General features: G+C 53.7%; 7 protein-coding genes across 7 annotated transcripts; 4 read left to right on the plus strand and 3 right to left on the minus strand.

The window, feature by feature from the left end:
• Window positions 1-516: 516 nt before the first annotated feature.
• Window positions 517-1552, minus strand: J4E83_009916 (uncharacterized protein; the record flags this gene model as incomplete). The annotated part of the gene is made up of 2 exons (XM_049336800.1): window positions 517-1439; window positions 1513-1552. 2 exons carry the CDS (start codon window positions 1550-1552, stop codon window positions 517-519), a joined length of 963 nt encoding a protein of 320 aa, XP_049184082.1.
• Window positions 1553-1996: 444 nt separating this feature from the next.
• J4E83_009917 (uncharacterized protein) lies at window positions 1997-4173 on the minus strand (the record flags this gene model as incomplete). Its single annotated transcript, XM_049336801.1, has 2 exons — window positions 1997-3911; window positions 3965-4173. 2 exons carry the CDS (start codon window positions 4171-4173, stop codon window positions 1997-1999), a joined length of 2124 nt encoding a protein of 707 aa, XP_049184083.1.
• Window positions 4174-5554: 1381 nt separating this feature from the next.
• On the plus strand, window positions 5555-8460 carry J4E83_009918 (uncharacterized protein; the record flags this gene model as incomplete). The annotated part of the gene is made up of 3 exons (XM_049336802.1): window positions 5555-5728; window positions 5817-6444; window positions 6491-8460. The coding sequence occupies 3 exons, from the start codon at window positions 5555-5557 to the stop codon at window positions 8458-8460; spliced, it is 2772 nt and encodes a 923-aa protein (XP_049184084.1).
• A 1744-nt stretch (window positions 8461-10204) lies between these two features.
• On the plus strand, window positions 10205-11497 carry RCD1 (Cell differentiation protein rcd1; the record flags this gene model as incomplete). The annotated part of the gene is made up of 4 exons (XM_049336803.1): window positions 10205-10637; window positions 10687-10842; window positions 10889-11264; window positions 11314-11497. The coding sequence occupies 4 exons, from the start codon at window positions 10205-10207 to the stop codon at window positions 11495-11497; spliced, it is 1149 nt and encodes a 382-aa protein (XP_049184085.1).
• Window positions 11498-12303: 806 nt separating this feature from the next.
• CRP74 (60S ribosomal protein L10a) lies at window positions 12304-13057 on the plus strand (the record flags this gene model as incomplete). Its single annotated transcript, XM_049336804.1, has 3 exons — window positions 12304-12487; window positions 12539-12618; window positions 12668-13057. 3 exons carry the CDS (start codon window positions 12304-12306, stop codon window positions 13055-13057), a joined length of 654 nt encoding a protein of 217 aa, XP_049184086.1.
• Window positions 13058-14162: 1105 nt separating this feature from the next.
• Window positions 14163-14806, minus strand: J4E83_009921 (uncharacterized protein; the record flags this gene model as incomplete). Its single annotated transcript, XM_049336805.1, has 2 exons — window positions 14163-14677; window positions 14740-14806. 2 exons carry the CDS (start codon window positions 14804-14806, stop codon window positions 14163-14165), a joined length of 582 nt encoding a protein of 193 aa, XP_049184087.1.
• A 588-nt stretch (window positions 14807-15394) lies between these two features.
• Window positions 15395-18197, plus strand: J4E83_009922 (uncharacterized protein; the record flags this gene model as incomplete). Its single annotated transcript, XM_049336806.1, has 3 exons — window positions 15395-15420; window positions 15513-17388; window positions 17436-18197. 3 exons carry the CDS (start codon window positions 15395-15397, stop codon window positions 18195-18197), a joined length of 2664 nt encoding a protein of 887 aa, XP_049184088.1.
• Between the last annotated feature and the right edge of the window lie 1302 nt (window positions 18198-19499).

The following is a 19499-nucleotide window of genomic DNA, read 5'->3' on the forward strand; positions in this document are numbered from 1 at the left end:
GGCTGGGGGCGGAAGTGACATATCAAGTAAGCCTTGTTAGTGTACAGCGCTGCTATCAAGTAACCCGATCAATCTCCAAGTGTCAACTTCGTGGATACTCCCACTCCGTTGATCTCCCTTTGACGCGCGCTCCAAGACACATGTTCTCCATGCTTCAGCGCCTCCTGAAACAGCTCCGCTCGCGTGCGACCCGCCGAGGTATCGTGACCAACAAGCTGATCGGAGTAAGCCTTCATGTGCCCGGGGCCGCGTTTTCGGCTAGAGCAGCCCCAAGATCGTCTTCGATAGCCACAGCTCTTCAGCCGCACCTTTCCAGTCAGGGTCGGTCCGAAAATCCAGGCTTTCGGTCTTCATTAGATGGTGTGAAATTTGACGAGATAGGTATTCCGTGAGAGACGTTAAGATGCAGATCGTTTATTCCATTTGAACACTCCAACGTGCATGTGAGCGAAGAGGTGTCTAGCCGAGTGTCGGCGCCAGCGAACGCCGGCTATGCAAGTATCGTACAGTTCGTAATTATATCTTCTCCTCGACGACTTCCTTCAGAGTCTCCGCTCGTCGAATCAGCTCTTCGTAGACCGTCCAGGCAAGCGCACTGCTCATCGCCTTCCTCGCGATCCTAATACCGAGTCCATCGAACATGCTACGCATGCCCTCCTCCGCAAGCATCTTCTTGCTCGCCTGTACCATATTGCCGTACTTATGAGGCATAAGCTGTATGCGCGTTTTGATAGCATCGAAGGGATTCGTGATAGTCGTCCCCAGCCCCGCTGCAGCAACACCCGAGATGAAGTTTATCCCCGCGGATGTGCTGGTAGACAGCTTGGTAGCGGTGCCGGACGTCTCTTCAATCTTAGTCGCGAGACTAGAAAGTTTCCGTTTCGACTGCTCGTAGAAGAGGACGTAGAGACCCGCGTAGGGTGCATCGCGAACGGCTGTTGCGCCGAAACCAGCGAAGAAGCCCTTGAGTCCTTCTGTTCGGAAGATGTCTCGAGATGCGGTGAAGAGCGAATTGTACGAGTACAAGCTACTCTCGTACCGCACTTTCAGTACGGTTATCGGCATCATGATAAAGCCCGCCCATGTCCGCGCAAAGGCTCCTGTTGCCAGATTCGCCGTGTTGCTTAATTTGGGCAGAGAGCTCGAGTGCTCCGCGCCTTTGACTGCTGCATCGCTGCTGCCCGCCGCGACCAGACTCGCTCTATGTCGTAACGCGTTGAGACTAGAAAAGTATATGGCAGATCCAAACCCTGTGCGCAGGGTACTTGGTAATGTGCCCCTCCAGAACTGACGTATCGGGTTTGGTCCGCTGGCTATCGACTGGATGGTACCGAGGAGGGTGCTCGAGCGGGATTGTTGGACGCGGGTCTTGAGGAGGTCGGCGGGTTGGAGGAGGACGGCAGACAGGATGCCTGAGTTTAGGCCGGCGAAGAAGTGGACTGCGCAATTGTTAGTGACTGCAATACGCTAGCTGTCGCAATAGCAATTATGCTCCTCGCTCTTTCCACTTACAGTAGGACGACGAGCGCTTTCCGCGGGCGCCATCTGACATTGCCGAGGCGTCAAGTATTCAATTCCTATTTCAAGAGATCTGAAGCTGCAATACGCATCATGGTAACAGCCCTGGAAGACTGGCCGCAAATATTAGGGTGAGAGAGTAACAACGTGTCTGTCCGTCTCACGCGAAAAAGTGTCATGACGACATGTTCCGAGCCTCGGCGAGTCGGTGATATTTTCGCTTGCGTCTGGTACCGCGTCTATCAACGATGCATCCTTGATGAACTCATGAACTCCGTAGACATTGTTAGCATCGTAATCCGAAAGTCCGTTGTCCAAATTAAAACAACTGGCCAGAAACGCATTCATCATGTCGCATTATCTTGATCTTAAGCTCAATCAATATTACGAAGTAGCACCTTCTCAACCCTGTCATACATCGCTCCATACATCCCAGACATGACTCCAGAAGCCTATCAGTCACGTACTCGGTCCTCCATCAGTCCTCATCATCATCGTCGTCGTCTCCAAAGATAGCTTTGAAAACATCCTCACTCGCCCGATCATTCGAAAGCGCCTCATTCTTCTCCACGTCCACAGCTGCATGTCCGCTCTGTTCTGTAGCCATAGCTACAGCCGGGACAGCAGCATCCGATGCCTGACCCATCCAAGCCGGCCGCTGGAGCGCAGGACCGTTAGTCAAGAACTCATGTTGCAGCTTCTCCATAGCCGACTTGGACACTGCTTCTTCCGTCTGCGATCTGAAGTGGCTTTCACCGGCATCAAACTCCGGTGGCATGTCCGGCGGGGGCTTGACGTTGAAGCGTTTGCAAAGGAGTCGCGATGGGTAGAAGGGGAAACTACTTCGAGTCATGGGACCGTACATGCCTAGCTTCGCTGCCTGCTCTGCGGGATCTTCTGGCTTTGCGGCTGGCTGTTGTAGAAGATTCGCATTCGCAGCTCCACCGTCGTTTCCGTTCAAGGTTGAGGATGACGCGGATGTGAATCGGGAGGCCATAATGCCAGTTGTGGGTTTGAAGACTTCTGCAGCATGTGCAAACTCCTGTAGCTCTTTGATCCAGTCTGAGACTGATACGCCCTCCCTTCGTTCTGGCAGGTCCTCTTTCAGTCCTGCTTTCAACTCCAGGAAGCCGACGTAACGTGCACGCTTCTGCATGTCCTCAGCATAAGGCATCCAGCCCGTCGCACCCTTGGCAAGTGCTGCAGCGGCCACGCTCTTATCAAGAACAGGCACGAGACTCCACAGATCTTTTGGTTGGGCTTTGCTTGCGGGCAAATGTCCTTCAGGAGCAGCTTCTCCCAGGCCCTGGGGCAGATCGGCTTTACCAGATAATGCAGCCAACCGGTCTCGGGCGTCCTTGGGTATGAAGTCGAAGATGGACTTTCCGGGTAAAGCTTTCTCCCCCAAGAGTGCCGAACGCCCTTTAGCATCCAACGTTGATGCTTTCGCTGCGTCTGCTACAGATTGGTAGTCTTTCGATTCTGAAGTGGGAGCGGCACTTTTGGAAGATTTCCAACCTGGAGGTATCTTCGGTGGAGGATATTTAGGCTTGCTGGTGAGTTCGGTGAGGCCGGCCGCAAACGTGAAGCCACTCAACGGAGATCTCCCATCTATAGATGGCCTGCTCAGCGAGACTAAGGCTTTGGACGAACTCTTCTTCGAGACGAAGACATGCTTCTCTCCTGCCCCGGGCTTGGCGAATTTACTGGGCTTCTTCCCCTTCTTCTCCTTTCCTATGGTCTTGTTGAATGTGATCTTTGGACCTAGTTCATAAGGGTCTTCGTCGTCTGAGCCGGTATCGTTTAGCACACCGACGCCAAAGGAAGACTTCTTCGGCGCAGGTTTCTTCACAATCGATGCCTTCTTCGGACCCTCAAGATAATGCAAGTCGAACTTGGATGGACGATCCGCAGCCTCTTCTTCCACAACACCCAAGCGGGCTTCCGACGTGTATCCCAGGCCTTTGCGACGCACCTCTTCTCGTGGCAAAGTCATAATCCGAGCATCTTGAGGCGCAAACAGATGAGTTGCGTCGTCCTTGGGTCCCGATGCGCCATCTTCCAGGTCAGCATTCCGGCGCACTTTGCGACCAATGCCCTGATCTCGTCGCCAGCCCATCTTCTGCGCAATCTTGACGCCCATTGTCTCCTCCTGGGTCACAAACAGGCCGAATAGTCCATCGTCGTTCGCTTGTCCAGCTTCGCCTATGCCGGCGAAGTTCTGCGCAGTCTCCAGTTGGCGCGACTCGGCTGCTGCTGCCAGATCCTCCTCGTCCATAAAATCTTCGGCTCGCTGGGTCGGGCCATTGGGCTGGTCTTTTTTGCGGTCTGCGCGTGAGGAAACGAAAGTCTTCGGGGTCCATCCTTCTTTAGATCCAACTGTATTAAAGTATCTTAGCATAGTCAAGAAGTCTTGCGTTCGTCAAGGTATGGCTCGGAAACTTACCCTGCACTGAAACCTCCAGTGAATGCGCCGTGGAGTCTCCGGCGACCTCGCTCGTCCGTCACAGTCTGCTTCCACACGGGCACAAAAGCGCCATCGTCGGCCTCTTCTTCGGGAAGCCCGGTACCTAGAGATATGTAGGTTGTCGGTCCGCCGCGAGTGCGCTTTTGAGCGCCGGTCGGAGAAGGCGCGCGTGGCCGCTTGTATGCCATTGCGATAGGTATCGGGAGTGGAGTTGCGCAGGACGTGGGAGATGTTCCGGGACCAGATTCCTTGAGCCAGATTTGGCTAACGCAATCCGTAGACCGGGTTCGTCAAGCAGTCAAGCAGTCACCAGCCAAGCGAGGGAAAGTTGAAGCGGATCACGAGTAAGCGGCCGATGGGTGACTAATCAGCCGCGATGCTATTGGCTAAGGGACGCTTACCCAGCGACCAAGCGCAGTCAAACCACGTCCGGCAGCCAACTCAACAAGCCGCACGGGGACTATAAAGTGCACACTGGACAGTTGTCTACGGGTGTGAGTTTCACGTGTCGGTAGAGTTCGCAGCGCTCAGCTCAAGTGACTGGACTGGCTGCCGTTGGACTAAGACAAAGGAGTTAGTAGGCAGGGTGGGCCCGATGATGTAGTGCCGCGCCTGGGTCGAGCGGCCTAATGAGCAAGCAAGGCTGGTGCCGGCTAAGCTCGTTGTGACCCTGATCAATGGATAGAGCAGCTGGAGCGCAATCTTGTGAGATTGAGGCAGCGACAAAGAGAAAAGCGTGCCTCCTGAGGTATTTCTTTGGCAGGTATGGATTAAGACAAGGAGGACCGCAGAAACAGGGTGGACGCATTGTCCCGAAGGAAAACCTACCCCACGACAGCGGCCTGGCGTTGGGCGACGAGCTAGGCGTGGAGCGAGAGAGCTATCGTGTTTGACCTCCGCCCAGAAATAGCCATAACAACACAGCACATGCACTCGGGCGGGCGCAGTACATGCTTCTCTCGACGTCGATGCTGCATCTCTCTGCTGTAACCCGTGTTCTGCATCCGTCCCAGCAGACGCCTATCTAGACCAGCCTACCAACACGCCGGTGCCAAGTTTGGCAACTGCCATCTACCGGCCCCTAACCTCTTGTACCCTTACGCCGCAGTACCCACCGAGGACAACAAAGTAATCTCTCCACATTGTCACGATAGCCTTGCTGCTTGCGGCTCTGCGCTCGCTCCACGCCCAGTGCGTCTGTGCTAATCGAGGCCCGCATCTGCTCCCTGCGTTGCGCGTAACCGTGGTAGAGGCAGCGCATTCACCATGTCGGCCGCCGCCCCATCATCGCCCGCCGTCGTGCGCACCTCTTCTTCGTCGCGCAGATCCATCGACCGCCCCCATCGCTCCCAGAGCCAGAGCCAGCCCACCGCCAGCCGCGCGCCCCCCGCAAGCCGCCATCAGCCAGGCGGCCTCCCCAACGTCGCCCGCCGAGACTACGAGCAGAGCAACGTCGCCCACGAGCAGCCGTCACCGCAGCCCTCACGCCGCAGCGAAGACCCAGGCCGCACCGAAGCCACCCGCCGGAGCCACACGCGGTATGCGTCTGACGCGTCGACGACTTCCGCAATGCCCGTCAATGGCGTAGCTGCCGAAGCCAGGCCGGGCCAGCCTCAGCCCGTCAACAAGCGCAGGACCACCATCACCGCACCCAGCACCGGAACATGGGCCCTCGGAAAGACCATTGGGGCCGGCAGCATGGGAAAGGTCAAGCTGGCCAAGAATGCCGAGACCGGGGAGCAGGTGTGTACTTTGGTTGTTTACGTGGGGCATGAATATGGCGCATTCAGCTACAATATAGAAACACTCAAACACGTGCTAATCATAACAGGCCGCCGTCAAGATCGTCCCGCGACAGTCCCAGGACCAGCACCAGAGCGCCGCCGACCGCGAACGAGCCGACCACTCCAAAGAAGTCCGAACCGCCAGAGAGGCGGCCATTGTCAGTCTGCTGAACCATCCCTACATCTGCGGCATGAAGGATGTCGTGCGCACAAACTTCCACTGGTACATGATGTTCGAGTTCGTCAATGGTGGACAGATGCTCGACTACATCATCTCCCACGGCCGCCTCAAGGAAAAGCAGGCGCGCAAGTTCGCTCGACAGATTGCCAGCGCCCTGGACTACTGCCACAGGAACAGCATCGTTCACCGAGATCTCAAGATTGAGAACATTCTTATCAGCAAGATGGGCGACATCAAGATTATTGACTTTGGACTGAGTAACTTGTTCTCGCCTAGGAACCAGCTCAAGACATTCTGTGGAAGTCTGTACTTTGCCGCCCCCGAACTCCTCCAGGCCAAACAATACACTGGCCCGGAGGTCGACGTCTGGAGTTTTGGCATTGTGCTGTACGTCTTGGTCTGCGGCAAGGTGCCGTTCGATGACCAGAGCATGCCGCAGCTCCATGCCAAGATCAAGAAGGGCCATGTCGATTATCCCCCATGGCTGTCCGCAGGTATGTTACACCAATTGAGAATTCCATACCTAGCTAACATCACCAGAATGCCGCAACCTCATCCACCGAATGCTGCAAACTGACCCCACCCAGCGACTGACCCTCTCGGAGATCATGAGCCATCCCTGGCTTACCAAGGGATTCAACAGCCCTCCCGAAAACTACTTGCCCCACAGAGAACCCGTGCAACTACCTCTGGACAGCGAGATTATTGAGAAGATGCAGGGATTCGACTTCGGTACAACGGAGTACATCACGACGCAACTGACCAGCGTGATTCAGTCAGAGGAATACCAACGCGCCGTGCGAACGGCCGCCCGCAAGGCGACTGCACAAACACCAGAAGCGGAGAAGAAGAAAGGCATATTCGACTTTTACAAAAGACGCACTTCAATCGGAAGTCGAGAGCAGTTGACTGCGTCGTCGTCCGAGGACATCCAGCGGGGAATGGATCCAGTCAACGCATACAGTCCTCTCCTCTCGGTCTACTTCCTGGTCAAGGAGAAGAGAGATCGTGAACGGCAGGAAGCCAACCCAGGTCCTGTTGCCATGCCCCAGGAGCCGGACGAGAAACCTCTGAAGATGCCAGATCTTCCACCACCGCCAGCGGCGTACACCAACTCAGCTGCCTACGAGATGGCTGGCGAAAAGCCCACAGGTGGAAGGTCGCGACCAAGAGCAAGGACCCACGGCGAAGATGACATCACCGAAGGTCTGAAACGAGTCGACCTAAATAACCCGCCCCCGGTGTTGCCGCCTCAGGTTGAGCAACCGAAGAAAGAGGGTGCTGCCGTAGGTCTGTTGCGCCGCTTCAGTACCAGAAAGTACAGGAGTCATGAGAAGGACCGGACCGTTGAGCCCCTACCTCCACCAACTCCAGCAGTCGCAATTTCCAGTCCCGCCGAACCCGCACCGGCCCCAGCGCCAGCCACCGTGCCGAGAAAGAGCTTCAGCATTCGAAGACCGCGCGGTCGCGAAGGAGGTTCTGCCTCGTATCTTCCAGACAGCGCCAACAATCAACCCGAGTTACTCTCACCTCCCGGCACTGGCAACAGCGCTGCGCGGAAACTAAAGGCGCTCGGTCGCTCCACCAGCGTCAACTCGGCTGATCTCCGGAGACGACTCAGCCGACGCGGTCGATCTTCGGAAGACCCTGGAAACCCTCCGCCCACGAGTGGATCAGACAGAACAGATAGATCCGAGTTGAGCGCGAATAAAGTTCGACCAAACAACGATGCTGCTTCTGACGATCTCACTTCGAGCCCACGGCCCATGCAAGCTTCCCGGGCGAAGTCGCTCGGCCATGCGCGGAGAGAAAGTATTCAAGCGAGGAGGATGAAGAGGGAGGCAGCAAAGGAAGCCAATGTACCCGAAGAGACAGATGCAGAGCTTGCAGAAGCGCAAGCAGAAGCTAGTCGGAGTCCAGATGCTGTGAAGCCTGTGTTCCTCAAAGGTCTTTTCAGCGTCTCAACGACAAGCACCAAGCCCCTTCCCATCATTCAGGATGATCTAATAAGGGTGCTCGACCAGCTTGGTGTTGAGTGGACCGAAGTCAAAGGTGGCTTCCGATGTCGACATGCACCTAGCATCGACATGAACAAACCCATGGATTCGCCAGCGTCCCCACCGAGTGGAGGGCACAAGAGAAAGATCAGTTTCGGCGGCTTCATGGGTGGCGACAGAGACCGTGACGAGTTCCGAGACAACCACCGAGCACCCGGGACACCGAAATCGCGATCACGACCATCGCCTGCGGACCAAAGCTACACGAATACCGACGAGTCTGACGGCAGCGAAGAACGGGACGAGCGACGACCAAGACGCGCGTTAGCGGCAGGCGAAACATCGACGCAGGTGCAGAGCGACATGGGCTCTAGCATGAGTCTGGTGTTTGAGATCTTGATTGTCAAGGTCCCGTTGCTAACACTGCACGGCATCCAGTTTAAGAAAGTGGATGGGGGTACATGGCAGTACAAGAATATGGCTCAGACTATCCTATCGGAGCTAAGACTTTGATTGATGATAAGTTCGAGTTACAGATAAGAAGAAGAAGGGGTTTAGGCGTTTTTCTCTTTTGATTATTTCGCGGGCATTGGTATGCATGGTTCACTTCTACGATGGGCTTTTGTTATGTTGCAATTGTAATTCTTTTAGTGTGGGGAGGGTTTGGTTTGGCTGGAAGCACCGTTTAAAGGGTGAAGACACCCACGAATTTCATATGTTTATTCTTCCTGTTGTTCTGAAGTAGGGTGAGAGCGGGGAGTAGTAGATGAGACGAGATGGTTTTTGATCTCGTTTTAGGAATGTTGAATCGCTTTCTGACTATGCTTGTGGAGTGTGTCTGCTCTGGAGCCTTGCTGTGAATCTGATGCAGATGGTAGCAGCATATAGCTGGTGAGGCAGCTTTACCGTGATGAGGCTGTCTGCATGCAGGTCTATCACTTCACGGGCATGCCATCGTAGAAGGCAGGCACGATGGAGCTTGCACCTCGCCGAAAAGACGGTCGACCAGCGCCTCGATCTGGTCGCTGGTGGCCTTGCCATTGCGGACATGTACAGCCTGTATCCAAATAAAATGGAAGAATCGAGCTCGGTTAGCAGTACCACCTGTGTATCTTGCCGGATTGTATTCGTCCATGTTCCGTCAATGTAGGGAGCAATCAAAGTGGTGGTGTCGGGGTTGGGTGGTGGATACTGTGAAAAGACTACGTACAGGGCAGGAGCAAATGCTCGATAACAAATTCACGCGACCTTCTATGATGCACTAACAGAAGTCTTAGACAGTCAAATCCATGACAAACTGTGTCGCGTATCGCAAATACATTAATCAGATACGTGCACGACCTAACAGGTGCTGCATACCTATCACTATCAGCTTCGGATCCTCGACAAGCATGTCATGACTCCATCCTTACCACAATAATGTCGACATCTCAACTGTTCTGCAATTTCATCACTGAGATCATACGTCTTTCAAGGACCCGCGGATGTCTGGCAGAAGCACAGATCTGTCAACTCCTTCTCGATGTCGACGCCTAATTGATTCGCACAATGGAGTTTGACATCAGTGGAGGCGCGATACCCAAAGACATCGTATCCACGATTACGAATGCATCAACTAGATCTGTACTAACTTCCTTGCTCTTGTTTAGTCGATCTGTATGAAATTTCTTGCGCCTTTCGCGTTCGGTTTCACAAGATGCATATCATTGTTTGGTTCTAGAATTGATGTCTTCCGCTAGGTTAAGCTGTCCATCGGTATGCTGTTTACAGAAAAGGCGGGTTATCTATGAGTTCTGCTCCATGTTCGCTGCGCAGATGTTGGAGCTCGTCTTCAGACAGTTATGGAGCCATTATCGAGCAGTTGCTATAACGTGTTTTGGTTGAAGCGCCACTGCTACAAAGCACATTAACCTAGGAAACGACTGCACATCCTGAAGCCTACATTGCAAGTTCCAACTTAATGTAGTCTACAGACCTGTTCAGCTTTTTTTTTGCATAAGGTGAAAGTATGTGGAGATAGCTGCTTTACTGAGGAAGCATGACGCCAAAAATAGCTGACTAACCGTGGAAGGCCCCGGCGCTAGCGGGGTGTTTCGCGACTCCATGAGTGCTCTCGAGTGCTGCCAGACTCACCACGTCCGATTTCCCCACCGCGTGACCCCGAAAGCAATCGCCGCCTCACCATATAAAGTCGCGCAAACCTTGTTATCTTACCTCCACCCCACAATCAATACGAACCTGTCGGTAATCGCGGCCAATGCAACATTTCCTCGCGCAACAGCAGCAGCAGCAGCAGCAGTACGGCGACTGGCCCGCTCAAGCTCAAGCCCATGGCCATCACCAGCAACCGCAACACCATGTAGGCCAGCACGGACAACACCAAGCCCAGGCCGCCCAGCTGCACGCTCAACAACAACAGGCCCAGGCCGTCCAGGCGGCTGCCCAGCGACAGTACCACCAACAACTCGCCGCCAGCAATGGCACCACCCTTCCCGGTAACAACGCCGTCCCCCGCGGCCCCGCGAACGACGTCCAAACCACCGATATCGGAATGACGGAGGAGAACAGGCGCGTCTTGGAGTGGATAGCCCAGCTCATGAAGCCTGCCACGCGTGAGGCTGCGCTTCTGGAATTGAGCAAGAAGCGAGAACAAGTTCCTGAGTTGGCTCTGATCCTCTGGCACTCTTTCGGTACGCGTATTGTGTTGTCGAACATGCGACGGGATACTAACGACTCCAGGTGTCATGGCCTCGCTCCTCCAAGAGATCATCTCCGTCTACCCTCTGCTCAACCCGTCGCAATTGACCGCTGCTGCTTCTAACCGTGTATGCAACGCTCTTGCGCTTCTCCAGTGTGTCGCTTCGCATACCGAAACTCGCGGCCTATTCTTGAGCGGTAAGTCAGACATCGCATTGAGGAGACGTAGCTAATGCACTCACAGCGCACATCCCGCTCTTCCTCTACCCGTTCCTCAACACAACGTCCAAGTCACGGCCTTTCGAATACCTGCGTCTTACATCTCTCGGTGTCATTGGCGCTCTGGTGAAGAACGACTCTAGTGAAGTTATCAACTTCCTCCTCACAACTGAGATCATCCCGCTTTGCCTACGTATCATGGAGACTGGCTCGGAGCTCAGCAAGACAGTGGCCATCTTCATCGTTCAGAAGATCCTGCTAGACGACATCGGTCTTGCCTACATCTGTCAGACCTACGAGCGCTTTTATGCTGTCGGCACCGTACTCAGCAACATGGTCAACCAACTTGTGGAGCAGCAAACCGTTCGCCTGCTCAAGCACGTTGTTAGGTGTTTCCTTCGGTATGCACACTCCATGTCCGTCTTTTGTACTTGTAACTAACTTTGCCAGCTTGAGCGATAACGCTCGTGCTCGCGAGGCGCTTCGCCAGTGCTTACCAGAGCCTCTCCGCGACGCCACCTTCTCCTCTGTTCTTCGAGACGACGCAGCCACTAAGCGCTGTCTTGCTCAACTCTTGATCAACCTCTCTGACAACGTCGTCGATGCCGCCAACAACCAGCAGCTCATGCACTAGGAGACATGCAATGGGGAGCACAAAACACCTCCTCTGCACATCTGGCACATCTGGCACAGGTACCTTCGATGATCTTGAATACCTCTCCTTCGCCTTTTGTATATTTCTAGCTTCGGCTTTTGCTTCATTTGGCGCGGCAGTACGCGTAGACGACATACCCCTCAGTTGCGATCGGATTGGGCTTACGAAAATGGTGCGGCGGATACGGCGTTAGGGTTTCTCACACGGGATACCCCGTAGCAACACTGTGCTTGGGCACATGCTACTTCATTTAACTTGTGTTTATCGACTTTGTTCTTCTTACTCTCATGGTTATGGCGAGGAGTTTTCGGGCATTGCATGGCGTAGTGCACTCATCAATGCACGGATTCTAGGAGGAAAAGTCAAGTGTATAGTATCATTTTTTATTTCTTCCATGCATGCGAGCAATGCAGAAGCATGTTTCATCGACATTCGTGCAAGCTAGTCGTGATGCATTCTTTGTGATTGCCAAAAGTGACATAAAGGTTTTCAATGCAACCCGTCTGGGGTATGTGTGGAATGGCATGCGACGTATCCCTTTAAAGCACAATTTGACGGCGATACCCATAGCAGAGAACACGAGCATAGGCGAAATGTTATGTTCCATGTCAACCTTGGAAAGTGACTTCCATCGGTCGTCCAAAGCGGACTAGCGCGGGCTTCGCTAGCGGCGAAACGGCCACAGTCAAACGACAAATCCGCCGCCACTTTTCTCTCTTCTTCAACCACCACCGCTACAGAGCCACCAAAGGAAACGATATCCTCTGGGAGACACATCAGCCAACATGTCGAAAATCTCTGTCGCCGGCGTTCGTACGAACGTTCAACAGCTCCTTGAGTACTCCAACGAGACCAAGAAGAGGAACTTCCTCGAGACCGTCGAGCTCCAGATCGGCCTCAAGAACTACGACCCCCAGCGTGACAAGCGTTTCTCCGGAACCATCAAGCTCCCCACCCTTCCCCGTCCTCGTAAGTTACCGCCGGCGCATCAATGAAAGTGCGCATGCTAACAGATCGCAGGCATGAGCATCTGCGTTCTCGGTGACCAGCACGACATTGACCGTGCCAAGCACCATGGTGTCGATGCCATGAGCACTGATGTAAGCATCCCCCGAAGTCTTTCGCTAGACATGTCTAACAACTCCACAGGACTTGAAGAAGCTCAACAAGAACAAGAAGCTCATCAAGAAGCTCGCGAAGAAGTACGACGCCTTCGTTGCCTCCGACGCCCTCATCAAGCAGATTCCCCGTCTCCTCGGACCCGGTCTCTCCAAGGCCGGAAAGTTCCCCACACCCGTCTCGCACGCTGAGGACCTCGCCAACAAGATGAACGAAGTCAAGTCCACCATCAAGTTCCAGTTGAAGAAGGTTCTGTGCATGGGTGTCGCTATCGGCAACGTTGGCATGACTGAGGACGAGCTGATTGGTAACATCATGTTGGCCATCAACTACCTCGTCTCGCTTCTTAAGAAGGGATGGCAGAACGTGGGCTCCTTGACCATCAAGGCCACCATGAGCCCCCCCAAGCGCCTCTACTAGAGCGTTGGTCGCTACGTCTGCTGGGTTATGTTGTGGTGAGCTGTCGAAAGATGGCTTGCTATGAATCACGATCTTACGGAATCTCGATGGAACGAACAATGGGTCTAGCTAGCTTGAATGCATGCATGAACCCATAAATATTGTCTTTGCCGTGGAACCATACTGTGATTGAGCCTTGACCTCCACGCTGAATCTGCGCAAGCGACGAATCTCAATGGCGTCACTGAAGTCTCGACCTTCACTGTGAACACAAGCTATCCCATTGCAGCCTGATATCCGCGCTCCCATCTCGAATTTTCACCTCGCACGGCCAACCATCCACTCTACCAACCTCTCCCGCCTTGCGCCCCACCACCGAACTTTTTCCATCCAAACCTGCAATCCTCTGTGCGCAGCGCTGACTAATCCCTACTCTAGCTCCTTGGCACCGCATACAAAACCACGCACGCCTCCGTTGCTCATTCTGCTTCTCCATCATCAGTTAGGAAATCTACATCCTATGTATATTATCGTGGCTCCACGCAAGTGGCATGCTGAGAGTTGTCCCTCCTTTCTCTGTGGACAGTTCTCCGTTCCCGGCCCCGTAGATCGATACCGCCCGTCATCCTTACCAATTGCAATTATCCGTGAAAAGATGGATTGGAGTTGTGGGACGGTGTGGGACACCTTTTCTTTGTGAATGTGCAGTTTGTGATTCAGTGCTGGCTTCGGCGCTCAACTCATCGGAGTTTGGCCGCTGAGACGATGCTGTCTCGACTATCGTGCAAACATGATGTTGCGATACTGCGCAGAGCTTTTCGAAGTTTTTGTGGGGCATCTCAGCTTAACGCGATGCGACTTGACAGATGCTGTGCTTCAAACACACGCGACATCAGAGTGCACCAAAGCTATCATCGGCGATGCCTTACTACGTGTAGGGTATATCAGGGTTGAACTTGGCTGTGCATATCGCCCTGCCTGCGTTCGATGGCCCAGGATCGGCCCTGTAGCTGGCTGCACCTCACGTTCTCTGCTCAGACCCCATGGCCGCGTCTGGATATGCAATGAGATGAGATTATATGTTCTGCCACATCATGTATCTATGCACCGTCTACACAAGTCCACCTCATCGCCGTTGTGTGTCCCTCCACTTGTCGAACGCCACCTCAGCAGACTCGCTCGTCATGCCACACCGTTCACCCAGCATACTCCATGTCCTCATCCTTATGATCTTCTCCACTGCCCTCTCATTGCGCATGAGCATAGCCAAGCTCTCCGTCCTCGCCTCCTGTGGGAAGTAGCGCCCCGAGTATGGATCTAACCGCTCATCTACAGTCCTCTCTCTCGCTTTGGCGTCTTCGATCTGCCGTAGTACACTATCCGGATCGTCTGGGTCTGGCGATGTCGCGACACCCGCGCAGTAGTCCAAGACATCTGATCGCACTGCCCAGCTGGGGAACAGCACCTTCTCCTTGAACCCCTCACATTGCTCTGGCTGTAGCGACCGACCGTGATCAGGCGACGGCAGCTGTCGTGTGCTTGTAGAAGTAGGATCGAAGCCTCGTTGTGCGGGTGTGAGGAGGGCGTTGAGGTTCTGTGTTATGGAGTCGTCGATTGCGCCGCGTGATATGCGGAGGAAGTCTGTTTCAGCCGACTTGCGCATTAGTTAGTGAGCTGGCTAGCAAGTCTATGAGAGTGCTGACCTCGCAGTGCGGTTTGGTTGAAGCAGAATTGTGGCGTGAGGCGAGGTGCCGCAGATGGTTTCGACATTTTCGGCGGCGAGGAGGGCTGAGACGGGGTGGTAGAGGTAGACGGCTCCGAACGTTTCCAGAAGTAGTTCGCCAGCTTGAAGTCAGTTAATATTAGTAAACACGGTGTTCTGTAGAGCTGCAAAGTTGCAGATGTCAATGCTGGAGATGCCGCCTAGTCCATGGCGTGTAATGATGTCAGCACCCCATCCAAGGGAAAATAGGACAGCTACCTCTGCAAAGCACAACTATAGACAGAAAAGCTAAGAGAACTACATTGCCTTTGCATCTGACAGCAGTGCATCCCAGACACTAATGTAGGCTGCAAGCCACCTGTTCAGCTCTTCCCGTGAAAGCGATATCAGCAAGGGTCTGCTCGCTCGAGGTTCGCGTTTGGCAAGCGCGTAGGAGGCGCGCTTTGATACCCGTGGACGCGCCTGCCGCCTGGAACACCATGCCCTTCCGCTTCGCTGCCTGTTGCACTTCAACAACTCGACTCCATTTAAAGTCAGCGCCCTCAATCCGATTGTTGCAGTCGTCTTTCATCTTTCTACGCCGCAATTGCCCTCAGCAGCCTGGTGGCGCACACGACACTCGCACTTTCGTAGCCATGGCTCCGAAGCAGGCCACTCTCGGGTATGTGAAGTCTTCTCAGACTACGTTAGGGTGCGGCGACGGCATTGGACTTCTCTTACGAGCCAATTGGACAATGCTTACAGTGTCTGCAGAAAGTTCTTCGGAAAACCCAACGGCGACGCAGCGAAGCAACAGTCGAAACTCTCCTTCTCCACGAGGCCGAAGCCTGCAAAGAAAGACGTAGAGGCCAAAGAGGAACCCAAGTCATCGCCAGAAGAGGTGAAGAAAGAAGAGAATGACGATGTCGATTCAGACGCAGACGTCAGGGCACCTGCCAAGGAGAAGATAGAGACGGATGACGATGCGATGGAAGTCGACAGTACAACCTCAGAACCCGGAAAGAAGAGGCAAATAAAAGAAGAGGAAGAGGAGGAGTCTGAAGAAGAACCCCCAACAAAACGACAACGGAGAAAGCCAGCGCAGGAGAAGGAAAAGCCAAAGAAGGCAGCCGCGAAGCCAAAGGCAGACAAAGCACCCGCAAAGTCGAAGAAGGCGGCTGCTAAACCGAAAGCTGCAACACTAGAGGATGACGACGAGGACGTGTCAGCGCCGGCAAAGGTCGCGAAGGGCAAGAAGAAAGAGGCGAAATCGTCACCTGTACCCGAGGATGATGCCGACTCAAACAAGGAAGAGGAAGAGATCGTGAGCTCCGAGGAGGAGCCAGAAGAGGTCAAGACCAAGGCGAGGAAGAAGGTTCAGACAACGCTTTCGTCCAACACCAAGGACCCATATCCTGACTGGAAACCGGGTGAGCCAGTGCCATACGCCGCACTCTGCACGACATTCTCGAAGATCGAAATGACGACGAAGCGCCTGGAGATTCTCGCCCACTGCTCGCTCTTTCTCCGCCAAGTCTTGCGGCTGACACCATCTGACATGCTTCCAACCGTCATGCTCATGGTGAACAAGCTTGCAGCCGACTACGCAGGCATCGAGCTTGGTATCGGCGAGTCTCTGATCATGAAGGCTGTCTCCGAGAGTACTGGTCGAAATCTACAGCAGATCAAGAGCGACCAGAACGAAATTGGTGATCTTGGACTTGTTGCAGCGAAGAGTCGATCCAAACAGCCTACCATGTTCAAGCCCAAGGCTTTGACAATAGAAGGCGTACGCAAGGGCCTCATGGGGATTGCTACTGTTGAAGGACAAGGTGCTCAAGGACGAAAGGTGGACGGTATCAAGAAGCTTTTATCGGCAGCTGATGCGCACAACTCTGGCAAGCATGTTGACATTGAGAAGGACAAGGGTGGACCCAGCGAAGCCAAATTCATCGTCCGGACACTAGAGGGAAAGCTTCGATTGGGTCTTGCTGAGAAGACTGTGGTGGTAGCTGTCGCGCAAGCTATGATCTTCCACGAGATGTCACAGAAGGGCAAGACGCCATCGACTGAAGACTTGGCAAAGGCCGAGGCTACGCTGAAGACAGTTTACAGTGAGCTTCCCAGCTACGAAGTCATCATACCCGCTATGCTTGAGCATGGTATTATGAACCTACGAGAGAACTGTCGCCTACAGCCTGGTGTACCGCTCAAGCCTATGCTTGCCAAACCAACAAAGTCAATCACAGAAGTTTTGGATCGTTTTGAAGGCAAGGACTTCACATGTGAGTACAAATACGACGGCGAGCGTGCCCAAATACACTTCGTCTCTCACGACGCAAAAATGGAGCTGGCGACTGCTGCTCCTACAGCCGGCAAGAGCGACCGAGGTGTTTCAAACATCTTCTCACGAAACTCGGAAGACTTGTCCAAAAAGTACCCTGATATCCTGGCCAAGCTGCCTACCTGGGTCAAGGAAGGCACCCAAAGCTTCGTTCTTGATTGCGAGACGGTTGCTTGGGACATGGTGGAAAAGAAGGTGTTGCCATTCCAGCAGCTCATGACGCGAAAGAGGAAAGATGTCAAGGTCGAGGACGTAAAGGTCAAGGTCTGCGTATTCGCTTTCGATCTCCTCTACTTGAACGGCGAGGTAAGCTTCTTGATTCCTACTTACTGCATCGCCGCTAACAATCGCAGGCTCTCGTGACCAAGTCCTTCCGTGAGCGTCGTGAACATCTCAATGAAGCCTTCATACCTGTTGAAGGAGAGTTTGCACTCGCCAAGTTTGGCAACACCAACGAGTTGGAAGAGATCCAAATTCTTCTCGAAGACTCCGTTAAAGAAGGCTGCGAAGGCCTCATGGTAAAGATGCTGGACGGACCAGAGTCTTACTACGAGCCATCGAAGCGCTCGCAGAACTGGCTCAAGGTCAAGAAAGATTATCTTGCCGGCGTGGGCGACTCTCTGGATCTTGTTGTCCTGGGGGCCTATTACGGCAAGGGTAAGCGCACAAGCTGGTATGGCGCCTTCCTGCTCGCCTGCTACAATCCCTCGACGGAGAAGTACGAGACTGTTTGCAACATCGGTACCGGTTTCTCGGAAGCTATGCTTGAGACTCTCCACAAGACGCTCTCCGAGATTGTTATCGACCGCCCTAAACCCTTCTATACCCATTCTACCGGCAACAAAGACCAGCCCGATGTCTGGTTTGAGCCGCGCTATGTCTGGGAAGTCAAGACGGCCGATTTAACCCTGTCTCCACGATACAGGGCTGCCGCAGATGAGGTGTCTGGTGGCGGCAAGGGCGTCAGTCTGAGATTCCCCCGGTTCATCAAGGAGAGAGACGACAAGAAGCCTGACCAAGCAAGCTCAAGTCGCATGATTGCTGAGATGTACCAGAGGCAGGAGAGTGTCAGCAAAAGCAAGGGCCCGAGTGCTGATGATGACTTTGAATATTGAGGTGGTGATGATTCAGGTTAAGCGGAATGGAGTACAATATTGTAGGAAGATATTTCATGTCCTGTGACGAGGATTCTATAGCATAGTAACGCCGAAATTTCCAGGTCGTTGACTCGCGACCCATGAGTGAATACTGACTCGCTCATTCGCAACGAAGTACTCGAACAATCGAAAGCTCGTACAGTGGAAATCTTGGCCTGCTCTACACTAATACCATAACATTGATGCCCTAGCAGTACATATCTCCTTCTAGTATTGCTATTCATCAAGGTTTCCAAACCACAAGCATGGCCACAATCGACGATATCCTCGCTTACAAATAATCAGTACCACCCCAACGGTAACAAGGCGGCCAGCTTCGTCAAGCAGCCAAGCCGGCCTCCGTCCACTTCACGGCATTCGCCATCGCAGACATCACGCTACGAAGGCAAACACATCGAGAAACCCATGAACCATCGGCCCACAAACAGGCCACACCAGTCCCCACAGCTCTACTTTCTGCAAACTCCACCTTGGCCCTAGCTCCCCTCGCCTTGGGTCTGTGAGCGAAGAGCGGCACGAACCTCCGCGCTCCACTAGGGCGTCGTCCCGGCGCAATCTTAGCTTCTCATTGGCCCAACGTGTCTCCCGAACCGATTGCGGCATCCTCGCGTAGTGTGATTGAGGTCTTGGGAGTAGGACAGTGATCGCGATTTGGGGCGATGCTCCGCGGAACAATTCGCCGGTGTGGGATGGGTTCACCTTTTTTCTTTGACGCAATTGGATTGCCTGTTTAAGATGGGTGTGAATCAGCGCAGGGGATTGGTTTGGATTTGGATTCCGTGGGTGTGGCCAATGTGGTGGGCATAGCAGGATGCAGGTGGTGATTGAAAGGGGTGTTGCTGGTACGATTATGCTGGTGAAAGACACTTTGTTGTAGTGGATCTGGAATTGTTGGCGCTTGCAGCTTGGAGTCTTCTTGTTTAGATGATACCGGTTTCAATCTATGGTGCATGCATCCTTCTCGTTGTTTGTGTCACTGGCGGCGGGAACAACAACTAGGTAGGTAAATCTCGCGAGCTGTGGTTTCGGTCTTGCAGATCAGCAGCTTCCGATCCGAACCAAGCCTGTCATCCGAGAAGGGTGTAGGATTAGTCTAGCAGAAAGCTAGAACGAACTGCGAATATAGGTGTAGTGTCTCAAGTTCCATTGAAAAGTCATGCTATGACTAGGCAGTGCAAGGCAGGAGCAAATGCCTATAACCGGCGCTTATAACCTAGCATCAGCGCCAACACACCCTCGCCAGTACCAGAAGGTCGCAGA

Source organism: Alternaria metachromatica (genome assembly GCF_023757995.1).
Source record: "Alternaria metachromatica strain BMP 0045 chromosome Unknown scaffold_38, whole genome shotgun sequence".
Classification (NCBI taxonomy): Eukaryota; Fungi; Ascomycota; class Dothideomycetes; order Pleosporales; family Pleosporaceae; genus Alternaria; species Alternaria metachromatica.